Source organism: Syngnathus leptorhynchus, chromosome 7 (assembly GCF_054491065.1).
Source record: "Syngnathus leptorhynchus isolate UIUO chromosome 7, UIUO_Slep, whole genome shotgun sequence".
Taxonomy (NCBI): domain Eukaryota; kingdom Metazoa; phylum Chordata; class Actinopteri; order Syngnathiformes; family Syngnathidae; genus Syngnathus; species Syngnathus leptorhynchus.
In genome coordinates this window covers 13,232,033-13,248,213 of record NC_141201.1, presented here as the reverse complement: position 1 = coordinate 13,248,213, position 16,181 = coordinate 13,232,033, and the positions used below count along the sequence as shown (strand labels likewise).

The 16,181-nt window shown below is 40.4% G+C and overlaps 1 protein-coding gene across 5 annotated transcripts in view; it reads right to left on the bottom strand.

Annotated features, from left to right (window-relative positions):
- Positions 1-16,181, bottom strand: part of LOC147054823 (unconventional myosin-XVIIIa-like) — a 116,745-nt gene that overhangs the window by 13,246 nt on the left and 87,318 nt on the right. For 4 of the 5 annotated variants that reach the window (XM_085915551.1, XM_085915550.1, XM_085915552.1 and 1 more), the window contains 8 exons: positions 16,027-16,173; positions 15,830-15,943; positions 14,838-14,954; positions 11,111-11,194; positions 6,868-7,005; positions 1,852-2,037; positions 1,592-1,731; positions 174-218 (listed from right to left, as the gene is read on the bottom strand). In XM_085915551.1, coding sequence (XP_085771677.1) covers positions 174-218; positions 1,592-1,731; positions 1,852-2,037; positions 6,868-7,005; positions 11,111-11,194; positions 14,838-14,954; positions 15,830-15,943; positions 16,027-16,173 — 971 coding nt within the window. The remainder of the gene's footprint in view (positions 1-173; positions 219-1,591; positions 1,732-1,851; positions 2,038-6,867; positions 7,006-11,110; positions 11,195-14,837; positions 14,955-15,829; positions 15,944-16,026; positions 16,174-16,181) is intronic. The other variant, XM_085915554.1, reaches the window with a different exon arrangement.

Sequence of the window (16,181 nt, the reverse complement as noted above, 5' to 3'; positions counted from 1 at the left end):
ACAAAAAAAGTTGCATTTAGAGACAAAATGGTTTTGAATCCAGGGGCATTTCTATATAGTTATCTTTTAAATGGGTATCCTTTAAGCACAGCTTCTCTGTGATCAAAGACTCTTGAATGCTACATCATTCCCAGTGGTAAAAAGAAAAAAAATGACAAGCTCAAGCTCCTCACGTTCTGTTCTTTCTTTTCTGATACTTTGTCACCATGTCTTGTAAACTGGTGGAAATGATGGGTGGACAAACAACAAAGAAGACATCAAAAACAAACAAAAAAACAAAGGAAAATATTCAATGGTAATGATGCTTAAAGTTCTTGATCGTGGTGGTTTGATGACCCTTTTAAGATTCAAGATTCGAGTTTTTATCCGTCATGTTTGAGCGTGCCAAACAAGGAATTTGACTTCGGTACATCACAGCCTCTGTTCAACATTTAGGCGACTAACAACACTCAGGACGTGAAAAATGACAAATATTCTCAAACATCCCCTGATCTTAAACAAACAATCTCAACTGGAAAGATGTGATTTTATGGAGATGGACCCATCATGGTACCTTATCTATGTTTTGTAACCTGAGTGAAGAAAAAGCCTTTCAGAGTGAGAAATGAGTGATTTTAACTGTCAGCAGGCTTCACAGTGGAAGTGCATTTTTAGGCATGTAATTAACCACACAGAATCAATGCAAGTCATTTATCATCCATCCATCCATTTTCTGTACCGCTTTGTCCCCACAGGGGTTGCGGGCATGCTGGAGCATATCCCAGCCGTCATCGGGCAGTAGGCGGGGGACACCCTGAACTGGTTGCCAACCAATCGCAGGGCATACAGAGACGAACAACCATCCGCATTCGCACTAACACCTAGGGGCAATTTGGAGTGCTCAATCAGCCTACCAAGCATGTTTTTGGCGATGTGGGAGGAAACCAGAGTGCCCAGAGAAAACCCACGCGGACACGGGGAGAACATGCAAACTCCACACAGGGAGAGCCGGAGGTGGAATCGAACTTGCACCCTCCTATATGTGAGGCGGACGTGCTAGCCAGTGCACCACCGAGCCGCCATCATTTAACATTGATGGTAAAATTAGCATATACTTCATTTGGATAACTGCTATATAAACGGCTTCACTAGATCCATGTAGCATGATGGAGCATGATTAGTCTAAAAACTTATAAATTTAAATACACTTTATAGTCCTGTCACACATTGGAGAATATCAAAATACATTTTTGACATCAAACTTAAACGCACACATCTTGCTAAAATATGAACTATATTTAAAATAAACAATAATTTCATAATTGTGTCAGAGCAGAGAGAAATCACAGGTAAAAACAAGAAGGCTGAATTGTTACAAATTAGAGTCTTGATGGCCTTTGAAAGAATAATGTGTGGACACTCATACAAAACTGCCGTATGGCCTTTTACGGTTTGGGATCTTAGCAACATAATGATTGAATAAAGATGGTTAGCGACCGATTCATTGGAAATATTTCTCATTTAAAAATATTTTACTCTCAACCCTAGTTCTTTTTTCATTTTGTTTGCAAACAACCGTGTGTCACTGTGCATCAATGTATTTGTTTTTTACCTATTAATAAGGTCTTCATTATCATCACTCTCCATCTCATCCTCAATGGCAGCTTGAAGGTCTCCTATCCTTTTGAAGGCTAATTTAAGGTCGGCCTGTAAGCTCTGGTTTGCAGCCTCCAAGCTCTCAATGTCCATTTCCTAGTAATGATGAAAGTAGTTTGTTAATTATTTGGATTTATAGTTGAACATGATTGATTTCAAGTTCCAAGTCTTTTCACTTGCTCATTGATGAGACGGTAATATCTATTGCATACTTACCAGCTCATGCTTTTTGCGGCTGGCCTCTCCTTCCTTTTTGGATAGCTCATTCATCTCTTCTTTCATGTCACGAATCTGTCTCTGTAATCGTTTGCTATGTTCTTTCTCCCGGATCTCACTGCTGCTGCGTTGGTCTCGCTCCTCTGTCAGCTTTTCTACATTTTCCTTGAGACGGATTACAAGACTCTGAAAAAGGAAATGAGATTAGACTCTACAACACTGTCAAATATAGCCTCAAATTCACACAGAGGTTATGATAGAATTTTGTTATTGTGTACAATTTGTACATTCAGTATGTACAGTAATGCAAGGGACTCACAGACTGTATGTAAACAGAAAGTTACTCATTAAATTTACCCATTTACATTACATTTCCTATTAATTTGGGTATGACTATAGTACCGTATTTTTTGGACTAAAAGTCGCTCCGGAGGATAAGTCGGACCAGCCATAAAATGCACAATAAAGTGAAAAAAAAAAACATATATAAGTCGCTCCGGAGTACAAGTCGCAGTTTTGGGGCAAATTTATTTGTCAAAATCTAACACCAAGAACAGACATGAACCAGCAACGACAGGCTAAACGATACGTTATGCTAACATGACATATACACAAACGAGGAGCTGAGAACGGGCCTCACGTAACATTCAGAGGTATTCAAATAACTATTACATAAATAACACGTTTATCAAACCATGTGTGTCACTCCAATTCATTAAATCCATCGATCATCTTTTATGTAAACAATGGCGCGTATGCGCCACACTGCTGACGTCGGATTCGTCGTGAGTTGCATTTCTAATTACAGTCATCCCTCCTACTTCGCGGCTTCAACTATCGCGGCTTCGCTGTATCGCGGGTTTTCAAAAATAAATTAATGATTTTATCGCAGAAATTTCATCATTTCACGAGGTTTCGCGGCCACTTGAGTTTCTTCATTTTCCTTTAATAATGATAGCTTATGTTTAAAAGTCGTTTTCTTGTTTTGAAATGAATAAATTAAAGAGTCAGTACAGTATACTTTATCGTCACATGTGACTTCAGGGCGTTCTCTCCACCGGCGGTGGCCTTCATCTGGACATAGCAATACACTGTTAGTCTCGTCGCTAAGGCATGAATGCGGAGCGCACAGTCCATTGATATGAAAGTCCCCTAGCAGCGAGCTGGTTGATGTCAGCGATAAAAATAGAATATCTTATGGCTAAATTATGGCTCATACTTCAAAAAAATCTAGTTTCTATTTCGCAGAAATTCCCATTTCGCGGGTGGGTCTGGAACGTAACCCCCGCGAAGTAGGAGGGATTACTGTATTCCACAGTCCCATATAATGATATATAAAGTATATATCAAATAACTATCATATTACAACAATATTATCAAACCATCTGTGTCACTCCAAATCATTAAATCCATCAATCAAATTCCTCGTCCTTTATGTCAACAACACCCCGAGTGCGCCACACAGATCTAGTATATAACTATATTGTAGCATTAACAAAGTACCAGGAAAGACGTGGGTTTATATAACAACAATATTATCAAACCATCTGTGTCACTCATAATCATTAAATCCATTGATCAAATTCCTCCTCCTTCATGTCAACAATGCCTATATTGTAGCGTTAACAAAGTACCAGGAAAGACGTGGGTTTGGTAAACGGCTCTTTATTTAACAAAACAAGAGTTCAATGAGCCAACAACTACTGAACTTCCAGCCACGGAGGTGGAAGAGAGCTCCATAAATAGGACCGGGCGTGCGTAAAAGCCATGTTCGAGCCCCATCCACCGTCCCAAGACAGCCACCCCGGCTGAGCGCCGGCCCCCGACTGCCATCCACGGAGGTGAAAGAATAAGCTCCGTAGAGTATGACCGGGCGTGCGTAAAAGCCATGTCCGAGCCCCATCCACTGTTATTTAACAAAACAAGAGTTCAACGAGCCAACGCCAACAACTACTGAACTGTAACGATAAAAACATATAGAAGTTGCTACACGAAATAAAATATATCAAATAACTATAACATAAATAAGTTTTTCAAACCTTGTGTCACTCCAAATCATTAAATCCTTCAAACGTGGGGCCCTTCGTCATCCCGTGATCGAATCCTTTGTCCTTTATGTAAGCGCCGCGCCGATGACGTCACTTGCGGTTCAAATGACAGTAATCCCTTGCTACATCGCGGTTCATTTATCGTGGTTTCACTACATCGCGGATTTTTGAATTTTGAAAATTTGTGAAAAAATTCACATGTAAGTCGCTCCTGAGTATAAGTCGACACCCCACCCAAACCATGAAAAAAAAAACGCGACTTGAAGTCCGAAAAATACGGTATGTTTTTTTGTAACTGGATTAGCTGAATCCTGCTTTTTACTATGGTTGTCAATATATGAAAGCAGGATTCTCTGATTGCATATTGTTTTTGGTAGTGAGTCATCAAAAATAAAATGAGACAGAACAATTATTTTCTTTAGAAATCATGTTGGTATGAAAAAAGGGTTGAATAAATCAAGTTCAGCCTCCAAACATATCTTTCTTCCCTTTGAACACTCAGCCTGTCAGCGTATAAAGAAAACAAGTGTGAGGATGATGACCGTTTCCCAATTATGCTTTTTGTGTCAGGCACAAAATAAAAGTAAGAGATTGTCGCAAACTAAAGGCAAAACAGGGAAAATAGCCAACAATGTGTTTAAATCAAATGGAAATATGTTGTATTGGTATTTACCAGGGCCGTGCGGTCAGAGGAGGCAAGGGAGGTTGTGCCTCCCCTGCCATCATGAAAAGGGGGAAAAAAAATTCAATTGCTTTTATTATAAAGTCATTTTCCCTTTAATCTCAATATTTTTTTATCATTTTGAACCAAAATCGCTGAATTTTTATACTTCTTTTAAAACCGAAGACGATTCGCTCGGAGGAGCCAACGTCCTGTCTAGCCTCCTCCGAGTATTGCGTAATCACACGGCTGCCTATGTTGACAGGCTATACAGTTAGAATGAACTGCTGTCTGTCTCTATGTTGCTGTTTAAGTGTTCAAACACTGTGGCTATATCAACTAATTTCCGTAGTTAAGCTGATGTATATAATATCTAGTATTAAAATCTTGGCGCTTTTCAGGGCACACAATCTCCACAGCCTTCAGCATGCATGTTTTCACAAATTCACCCTCACTAAATGGTTTTGAAACCATTGCAATTTCATTGGCAATAAGGTAGCTGGCTTTCACTGCAGCATCACTGATTTCTCTGCTATGAGTAAACAGACTGCTGTTTCTTCAGACCCGCCAATAATTCATTCACCTTCTCTCTTCTTTGTTGTCCTTGAAACTTGTTGTATTTGTCGGCATGAAGAGTCTCTTGGTGGCAACGAATGTGATATTCTTTCAGCAATGAAACATGCTGTGAGCACACCAAACACACAGCTTTGCCATTCACCTCCGTGAATAAGTAGGAGGATGACCATTTTACTTGGAATATTCTGCACTCTGCGTCCACTTTTCTTTTTTTTTTTGACAGAGACATTTTGCAGTAATAAGGGTGCCTAAGCAAGTAATGTTCAAAGTAGAAGATGTAATAACGCAGGGAGAACGACAAGGTAGCTCCGGAAGCTGTAGGCTACTTGCTTGGTCACTTGCTCAGCCCGGGAATAAACTGTTTGCTTGCTTAACAGAATTGCTATTGCGACATTCAGTGGACGCATTTAGAACAGCAGTTTCTTTCAATGATTTTTTTTTATATTTTGCAAAATCATCTCGTGGGCTGGACTAAACCCGTTCGCGGGCCTGATCCGGCCCGGAGGCCGTACGTTTGACACCACTGCCCTATAGAGTCCTCAGGCTCCCCAAAAATAGCGGTAGCAGTTTGCATTATTTTATTGCAATGTTTTTCCTTATTCAGATTTGTTTCAAGACTACAGTTAGACTTCACTTTGATGGTTAATGCAATTTTGTTGTTTTATCACAGTAGATTGGTTTATTTACATTTCAAAAACCAGCCAGAAGCCATTCATTTACAAATGTGATTGCACTTTAGTTTACATATTTAAATGTTCAGATGTCAAGATGTGATACACAGCTTTTGAATGATTTGAATGAGGCAAAATGGTTGGCGACCAGTTCAGGGTGTCCCCCGCCTACTGCCCGATGACGGCTGGGATAGGCTCCAGCACGCCCGCGACCCCCGTGGGGACTAAGCAGTGCAGAAAATGAATGAATGAATGAGGCAAAATGTCATGCTTTTTTGATCGAATATATTGTTATAATCATTTGTTTCAGATGTATTGTAATTATCTTCTGTATAAAAATTTAATTTGGTGTTTAAAAAGTCTTATTTCAAACTTGAGTCGAAAAGTCTTTTTTCAAACTTGAGTCTTGAAAAAGAGGGGGTCGTCTTGTAATGGGGGTCGTCTTATATTCGGGCCAATACGGTAAAATAGTTCAAATTAAATAATGAATAAGCTACTCTAGAGCAGTGTTCCCCAACTTTTTTTGTGACACGGTTAGGTGTCAGAAAAACATTACCGGGGGGGTGATGGGTGGGGCTGGGGTGACGGCAGTGCATCCCCAGTCATGAACCTCACCGCACGTCACTGGTATTTACAATATACTGTATGTCCATGACCAAATTTCGTAGGTCATGCTAGTAGGCCAATAGCACGTTTCACTTATCCAAATGAGTCTCTCCCATTCCAAGAAGATGGGGTCAAGTTAGGAACGTTCTCGTCGTGACCCTGTCATAAGGAGACCAATCCTAACATTACACGCCAAAAACAGTCCAACCAATTGCGATCTTGTGGGAGGTAAAAGGATAAACCCTCGGCCCACTGATATGAATATCTGTCGTGTGAGTGTGGGGAGGGCGCCCAGATATCATGCAGCCTGAACAACGCTGACTTGCAGAACACCCTAGAATGGTTGGCCATTTGGCGTGATAGCTATGATGATGATTCCAAGAAGATACTGTGTAACCTCTTCTCTACCTGCACCAGCAATGCAAACACAACTACACCTGTCTTTTGGGCTCACCTCTAAGCGTTTGACCTGGGTCTTCTCAAACTCCAGCTTAGTTTCAAGTTCACGGATCTTGGCCTCCTGTCGGCTCACGAGGGATTTCTCCACCATGGACTGCTCTTGGAAGTCCAGTTGACTCTGGAGGGCTTGCATCTACAGCAACATAGACATGTTTATTACAACTCTCACAACTTCTTTTCATTAACTCACTAATATGCACACTTTTTAATTAATGACTTAACAAGGGGTTCTCCATGAATCTCATTCTTTGGCCAAGCAAGACATTGTATGTAGAAATATTGCACGGTTGATGACTGGTCTACTCACAGGTTTGATAAACGCTAGTCACTGGATTTCCTAAATTTCAATGAAAAGAAAATAGAATTTATGGTTTTCTGTGTACATGCCAACCAACAGTCTCTAACTTGAGTTTTAAATTGGACAGTGAATTTAAATTGGGCCGCCAAATTTGAATGCACTGGAAAAACAATACACTGCTATGCTGTTGTAAGTAGAAGTCAAGAGGTCAATCGGTCCATTCACATCCTTGTACTGCATAACCTTGACTTGGGAGTGCATGAACTATCAAGTTTTCTCAGATTTACAATATATGTATACCGTATTATTCGGACTAAAAGTCTCTCCGGAGTACGTCGCATCAGCCGTAAAATGCACCATAAAGGGGGAAAAAAACATAGAGAAGTCGCACCAGAGTTTAAGTCGCATTTTAAGGGAAATTTATTTGACAAAATCCAACACCAAGAACAGACATGAACCAGCAACGATAGGCTAACGTGACATAAACAAACACAAACGAGGAGCTGAGAACGGGCTTGACGTAACATTAACAGTGATTTAAATACCTATAACATAAAGAACACGTTCATCAAACCATCACTGTCACTCCAAATCATTAAATCCATCGAATTCTTTGTCTTTTGTGTGCACAATGCCGCGTGTGCGGCGCGCCGCTGACGTCAGACTCGTTGTGAGTTGCAGTTCAAATTATTCCACAGGCCCATATAACGATATATTTAAACTATATATCAAATAGTTATAATATTAACAACAATTTTATCAAATCATCTGGGTCACTCCAAATCATTAAATCCATAGGAATCTTTGTCCTTTGTGACGGAAGTGTGTGCCATGCCTCCCCTGCAGTTCATGAAAAGGGAAATTCAATTGTTTTTATTATAAAGTCATTTTCCTTTTAATTTCAGTAGTTTTGTATCATTTTGAACCAAAATCGCTGAATTTTTATAGTTATTTTAAAACCGAAGACGATTTGCTCGGAGGAGCCAACTTCCTGCCTTGCCTCCTCTAAGGATTGTGTAATCACACGGCAGCCTTTGCTGACAGGCTATATGCAGTTAGACTGAACTGCTGTCTGTCTCTGTCGCTGTTTAAGTGTTCAAACACTGTGACTATATTAACTAATTTCTGTAGTTAAGATGATGAATATAATATGTAGTGTTTTTTGTCATCTGTCTGTAATGTCGTGTTTCTTTAGATGAACAAAAGGGCTTTGAAACGAGACCTTACGGAGGCAACGAAAAAAAGGTTCTCCAGCCTTATGGCAGGGGGTGCTAATGATCTCGGGATGCTTCATGCGCCCACCTGTAGGATAAGTGATCTCCAGTTCAAATTTGCAGTGAACAACTGAGGAGCAGTCGTCGATTTATTTCATTTTACATTTGTCTTTTTTTTTCGTTTTTACATTTCATTTTACAATGGAGGATTATATATCCAAATGATTTTCAACTATGGATTTTCGGTCGAACAAGGTCAGTAGTAAAGGAAGACCAATTCCGGAGTTATAAGGTTTGATTCGGACAACAGGACTTCGGAGCATGTCTTTTAAAGCGGAGTTGTACGCACGATCAAAAATGTGCTTTATTGAGTGTTTTTATGTGTGAAGACTGATGATATGGGATTTCACTTACAATAGTTCAAATTAAATAATGAATAAGCTACTCTAGAGCAGCGTTCCCCAACCTTTTTTGTGACACGGTTAGGTGTCGGACAAATTTTACCTGCGGGGGGAATGACGTCAGTGCCTGTCCAGTCATGAACCTCACCGCACATCACTGATATAAATTATATATCAAACTATAATATAAACAACAATTTTATTGAACCACCCGTGTCACTCCAAATCATTAAATCCATTGAAATCTTCGTCCTCTGTGTCACTTAAAAAAAAAAAAAAAACTGCAGTTGACTCCAAAACTCCATGCGCCGCTGACGTCAGCCTCGTCGTCAGCCTCTTCGTCAGCCTCGTCGTCAGCCTTGTCGTCAGCCTTGTCGTCAGTTGCGGTTCCAATTATTCCACAGATCTACGTATATTCTAAAGTCACTCCTCATATGCCGCCGATTGCGGCTGGGACTACCCGTATGCCGCCGATTGCGGCGGGGACTCCCCGAATGCCGCCGATTGCGGCTGGGACTCCACATATGCTGTCGATTGCGGTTGGGACTCCCCGTATGCTGCCGATTGTGGCGTGGACTCCCCGAATGCCGCCGATTGTGGCGCGGACTCCCCAAATGCCGCCGATTGCAGCTTGGACTCCCTGAATGCCGTCAATTGCAGTGCTGACTCCCTGTATGCTGCCGATTGCGGCTGGGAAACCCCGTATGCTGCCGATTGCGGTGGGGACTCTCCGAATGCTGCCGATTACGGCGCTGACTCCCGGAATTCCGCTGATTGCGGCGCAGACTCCCAGAATGCCGTCGATTGCGGCGCGGATTCCCCAAATGCCGCCGATTGCAGCGCAGACTCCCCGAATGCCACCAATTGCGGCTGGGACTTCCCGAATGCCGTTGATTGCGGTGCCGACCCCTTGTATGCTGCCAATTGGGGCTTGGAAACCCCTTATGCCACCAATTGCGGCGGGGACTCTCCGAATGCCACCGATTGCGGCCCGGAGTTCCGCCGATTGCGGCGCGGACTCCCAGAATGCCATCGATTGCGGCGCGGACTCCTCGAATGCCACCGATTGCGGTGCAAACTCCCTGAATGCCGCCAGTTGCAGCGCGGACTCCCCGAATGCTGTCAATTGCGGCGCGGACTCCCCTGTATATCAAATAACTATAACATAAATAAAAAGTTTATCAAACCATCTGTGTCACTCAAAATCATTAAATCTCCTGACTCCAGAAGTCAATGAATGGAACTCATTGTCAGTGAGGCTCCAATTATTCCACAGCCATAGTGCGCCCTCATCCGTTTTAAAGTGAAAATAACGTAAAGTGATCAAATATACTAGTAAGTAAGTAATGTGTGAATGATCAAGTAACAATTTGTGAATAATTACACATATATGTCGCTCCTGAGTATCCCGCACCACCAGACTCAGACACAGCTTCGTGCTCCAAGCTGTCCGGATCCTGAATTCCCTCCCCCCTCCACCCTCTGCTACATGACGTCCTGTTCTTTTGCGCTATGATCTGGCTGTCTGCTATTAGCGCGCTTGCTCCATTTTGCTGACTTATTTGTCTATTTATTTATTTATTGTTTATTTATTTGGGTTATTTGCTTATTACTTCGTTGCTCTTGTCTGTTCGTTTTTACTCTTTGTGCTATTTGATGTGAGGGTTGTGTACTGTGTCTAGTCACCGTGGGACGGTGGGAAACGTAATTTTGATCTCCTTGTGTGCCTGGCATGTGAAGAAATTGACAATAAAGCGGAATTTGACTTTGAAGTAACTCCCTCACCCAAACTATGAAAAAAAACGCGATTCATAGTCTGAAAAATACGATATATGCAATACATCTTTATTGATATCGGGCTTTCACAACCGCTGTAGCTGTAACAAAGCGCCTGAAGAAACACGTATAATAAAATAATACTACAGAAGGCACAACACGGGAATTCACTTCAGTGTGTGTGCAGACCTTTGACTTGTTTTTGTAACATTATCCTACATTTTATTATTTTTCAAAAACATTCTGGTACTTTTCTTCACTAAATAATAAAATGTTTTTCTTGTAATGGATTTTTATTCATTAAAACAGGCAGAGTTGATTCGAGATATAAAGCGTTATGGGCATAGTCAGGGAACAAATTAAATCAAGGCACCACTGTAATGTCCAGGATACAGTTTATCCGGAAAACATTTGTTTGATTTCTGTTCATTCACAATTAAGTAAGGCGTTCAGGAAGAAATATTTACAATGAATTTACGTTCTACGTATTCACTGGCAATCTCTTTGAAAGTCAATGCTATACCTGAAGCAGAAAAATACTGGACGTACCGTCTCGTGCACTTCCTGCTTCTCTTTGAGGGCCTCTTCCAACTGTGCTTGAAGGTCACTAATCTGAGCCAAGTTCTGGGCAGACTGAAACCACAAAAACAGAGTATGATTATAAAAGGGTTAACAAAACCATATAACAAATTATTGTAAGAACATGAGGACCCTACTACTAGTCTGGAGAAAATATTTTAAAATAAATATATTTCAACGTGACTGGGATGTGAAATATGCATCTCTGGGTGCTGGATTTGAGAAATCACATGATCTGATAACTTGCTGACTTGCATAAATGTGACACTGAATTTACTTTTTGATTGAGTTACATATTGAATTGCGGAATGGTCTTGCATCGGGAAATTCTATTTTTGGTCAATGCAGTGATTGGACGTTATCAAGAGAGTCAGAGTAAGAAGGCTATCATGGCTGTGCCCAACAGCAGCAAGCATGATGTCCATTTTAACAACACTTTGCAAAATCAACTTATTCCACTTACTGTCATTTAATGCATGATTAAAATTATTTATTAATTTATTCACTTTCTGAACCGTTTATCCTAATCAACCAAGAATATTACATTTCACCAGTGATGGTTCTACACTGAATTACTCCCTGGCCATGGAGGTGTAGGAGTTCTCTGAATTTTGAATTGCTGTATTGAGTCAGCTTTATATTTTATTTCAATGTTTTTGAATAAGCCATCTGGCCTAATTAGTTTGCTGATATGCTTGACCTTTTGAATTTCATTTACCAATAAAAATGCAGATATAAAATCTTGTCTTCTTAGTGTATTAAACTGATTACAATGTTGTATTGTCCTCGCATTTAAAATCTTTATTTGGAGAGCTTTATCAGATATGAGATTAAAATATGAATTTTTTTCATCGCCTGACAACACTAATGTCAATATTTGTCGTGGTAACGTGCTACTTCATGCAATTATAATATCGAGGTCAAATTGTGACAACAATAATACACTACAGTTTCAAAGAAACTTCCTGTTAACTGACGAGACGGAAGAGCGTGCAAGTTCGGAAAAGCGCAGCACATTCCTATTTGCAAACAATTTTTCCTCTCAAACAAGGTCCCAGTAGAACTTTGAACGTGGAGGAGTTCAAGAAGATCTTTTTTTGTCACTTTTTTTCTGCCACAGACGATCCATTCCTGTGCAGTTTGTTTGTTGTAACTTTGTTGCCACAGACTGTCCATTCCTGTGCAGTTTCTGTTGTTAATTTGTTGCCACAGACGAACCATCCCTGTGCTGTTTAGTGAAAGGAAATACAAGAAAACGTAACCGATCTAAGCAGATCGTGAACCCGCGAGTTTGTTAGCAGACTGCTAACAGCTGATTTACTCGGGAACAGCTGATTGAGCTGTCAAAGAGATAGCTGCGACTAACGTGACCAACATGGGGCGAAAAAAAACCCTAACCATGTCCACGAAGGAGGTCGAGGACATAAAAAGGTCACTTTGACTTCCTTTCGGAAGAAGTTTCTGCTGTAAGGATGCAGCATAAAAACATCTTGGCACTGGTGGAAGAGGTAAAGACGCTCCGTATGCTCAATGCTGAGAAGGACAAGCGGCTTGCCTACCTTGAAAGTCGGGTAGCGGACATTGAGCAATATACAAGAATAAGTGACATTGTCATCACGGGAATAGCAATTAAACCTATATCTTATGTGAGGGCAGTGATGGCAGGTAACGATGGCTGTGAGCAAGATGCAAGCTCAGCCGAGCAACAGGTAGCTGCGTTTCTGCAAACTAAAGGAATAACTATGGACTCCAACCAGGTTGAAGCATGTCATCCACTGCGCAGAAGAAACAGTAATGACAAGCCAGCAGTCATTCTGAAATTTGTCAACAGGAAGCACAAAGTTGCACTTCTCAAGCAGGGTAAGTTGCTTAAAGGCACAGACATCTACATTTGACAAAGACCAATGCGGATATTGCAAAGAAAGCACGTCACTTGAGAAGAATGGGAAAAACACAGAGTACATGGACCAGAAATTCCAAGATATACATCAAACTAAATGGATCACCAGAAGAGGCCAAGATACTGATGGTGAGGAGTATTGAAGAACTGGAAAAGCTTAAATAAGTATCCTCAATAGAAAATCAACTGGCGTGGACTTGGAACTGAATGGAGGTAACAACACAAAACACAAACATAATGCTCAGGGACACTACTCAACCTACATCAAGCAACAATGGACATGTAACACAGTGGATACAAGAACATGAACAACTCCAACTAATGTTTGATTACAGTGAAAGCAGCACTCTGGAAATAGATCAGGACATCAACCCAGACAATAATTTCTTCTCCACCACAAACAACACATTATTACAGCAATGATCAGTACAATACGGACATCTTAACAAAAGATAAGGTATCTATAATCCATTTCAATAGCCGGAGTCTAAAAATTTTTGGGGTAGCATTCAGGATTACTTAAACACATTCAAACAACCATTTAATATAATTACTATTTCTGAGACCTGGATTACGACTGAGAAGGGAATGCACTTTGAGATGGAAGGCTATGAACATGATTATCATTCACTTCGTACACTTTATTGTTCTCTTGTCTTGCCCTATTTGCATTACTGTGCTGAGGTTTGGGGGAATACTTATAAAACTTCACTACAGCCACTTATCATTCTGCAGATAAGAGCAATAAGGACCCTTCATAAAGTCAACTAACACACAAATCCACTTTTCATACAATCCAAACTATTGAAATTCACTGACATAGTATCTTATCAAACAGCAATCGTCATGTATAGGGCAAAAGCAAAACAACTACCAGAAAAGATCCAAAACTTATTTAGGAATCGGGAGGGAGGTTATAAGTTAAGGGGGAATCACAATTTCAAAATCTTAAACATAAGAACAACCATAAAATGTTTCTGTATAACTATAACCGGGGTCAAACTATGGAGCAATCTAAGTGAGGAACTCAAACAAAGTCCAAATATCCACCAGTTTAAAGGAATGTACAAAGATTTGTTGTTTAGCGGGTACAAAGGCTAAAAGTGCCAAAGGGCTACATACAAGTAAAAATTAAACAGAAAAAGAAGTGTGAAAAAGTGTCTCCTTATGTTCTGTTGTAGAATTACAGTGTATGTTGAATCATTCCTTTAATGGATAAAGTGACAAAGAAGTGTTGAATCATTGGTTTAATGGATAAAGTGAGAAAGGGGTAGGAATCTAAAAAGCTATGCTTCCTCCTACTCCTTTTCGAGCATTCTTTATTGATCTTTTTATTTCTGTATTATTATTATTATTTATTTATTCAATTATTTTTTTCTGATTGTTGGTTTATTTTTTGTTTGTTGTATTGACTTATATATGGCACTTTAAAGTGTTACATGTTTTGTTTATTTTTCTTTTTTGTTTTGGATGTTTGAAATAAAGATATCAATCAATCAATCAATCAATCAATCAATCAATCAATCAATCAATCAATCAATCAATCAATCATACATTTTCAAAGTAATTTGCCCAACGCTCCCCCTCCTTCCCACACGCAGGCAGGCAGGCAGGCGGGCGGGCCGGGCGGGTCGGGCGGGTCGGGCGGGTCGGTCGCTCGCTCGCTCGCTCGCTCGCTCGCTCGCTCGCTCGCTCGCTCGCTCACTCACTCACTCACTCACTCACTCACTCACTCACTCACTCTGACCCTTTCTATCCATCCATGGTAACTGTAATACAGGCAAAAATAAGACAGACCTGAGCCACAGCAGCCTTGTGCTTCTTCATTAGCTCATTCAAATCTTCTTGGTCTTCCTCCATTTTTGTCTGCAAGTCATTCTTCTCCCGTTGCAGACGACTCAGCTGTTCTTCCAGCTGGAGTACAAGAACAAAGAAAAATAATACACTTATCATAAGTACGTCAGAAAATAGTGAAAGCTTCATCTATGCCAGACGTCACCAACGTGGTATGCTTACATGTAGTTTTGCTGGAAAGCTGGGAAATTACATCATATATCTCGAAAGGTTCGTAAGTATAGGCATTCGTAAGTAGAGGTATCACTGCATGGTGTATTCCTGATTAGTTTAAAGTCCTCATTAAAAATAGCTATTTTATCTTAAAAACAAGGACATTTCTTAGTGACCCCAAACTTTTGAATGGTAGTGTATAATTTTTGGTTCTATTTCAAAATGCAGTACACATTTACAGTGATCGCGTGTTTTTTGCAGGAGATTCGTAAAGTCGTCTGACGTTAAAGTCAAAGTGGAGTTCTTATTCAGTCTAACAAGGAATTCAAAGAAGCATAAGAAGATTGAAGTTCCAACGAACCTCATGCAGGATAGCTACTTTGTATAGAATTTGCACTACCTTGCCCAGTCAAGTGATACAACATTTAAAAAAACGCAATCCCTGGAAATTTGAATAATTCCCAACATTTTAAGACAATCATATCTGCAGGCTCAGTGAGAACTTAAATCAGACAGATGTAAACACACAAAACAGAAATGATAAGAGTTTTTTAACCTCTTATTTCTAACTTAAAAAAGGGAATTATCTAATGCTGTCCAGATGGAGCAGCCATATAAAAGCCTTACTGCAACCTCCACGAGATCATTCATCTCAAATGCCGTGACAGCATTGCTTTTTCCAGTGATGAATGACATACCACGGTTCTGTCAAACTGTCAACTGTGGTGAGATTTAGTAAAGATACTTAAAAAGATGAGGGAACAAAAAAGAATAATACTGACTGCCTGTTTTGTTTTGGAGCTGTCTTCCATTTGGACATGTAGGTCTTCAATCTCCTCCTCCATGGATTTACGGGATTTAACTGCTGCAGCACAAGTGAATTCAGATTCCTCCAGCTAAACACAGAATAGAAGAGAATAAGAAGGTACAATTTAATAAACAAAGTCTTCAGTTCTACTGCAAATGAATAGCAGATCACCTGGTTCTTTAGTTGAGCGATCTCACGCTTGCTGGGTGCATTGTTCTTTATGTGGTCTAACATGATCTGAGCATCAGCCAGTAAAGTCTTGGTCCTCTTTAGGTCTTTCCTCAGACGTTTCTCAGTCTCACTGTCACCACTTCTCACCTGAGGGT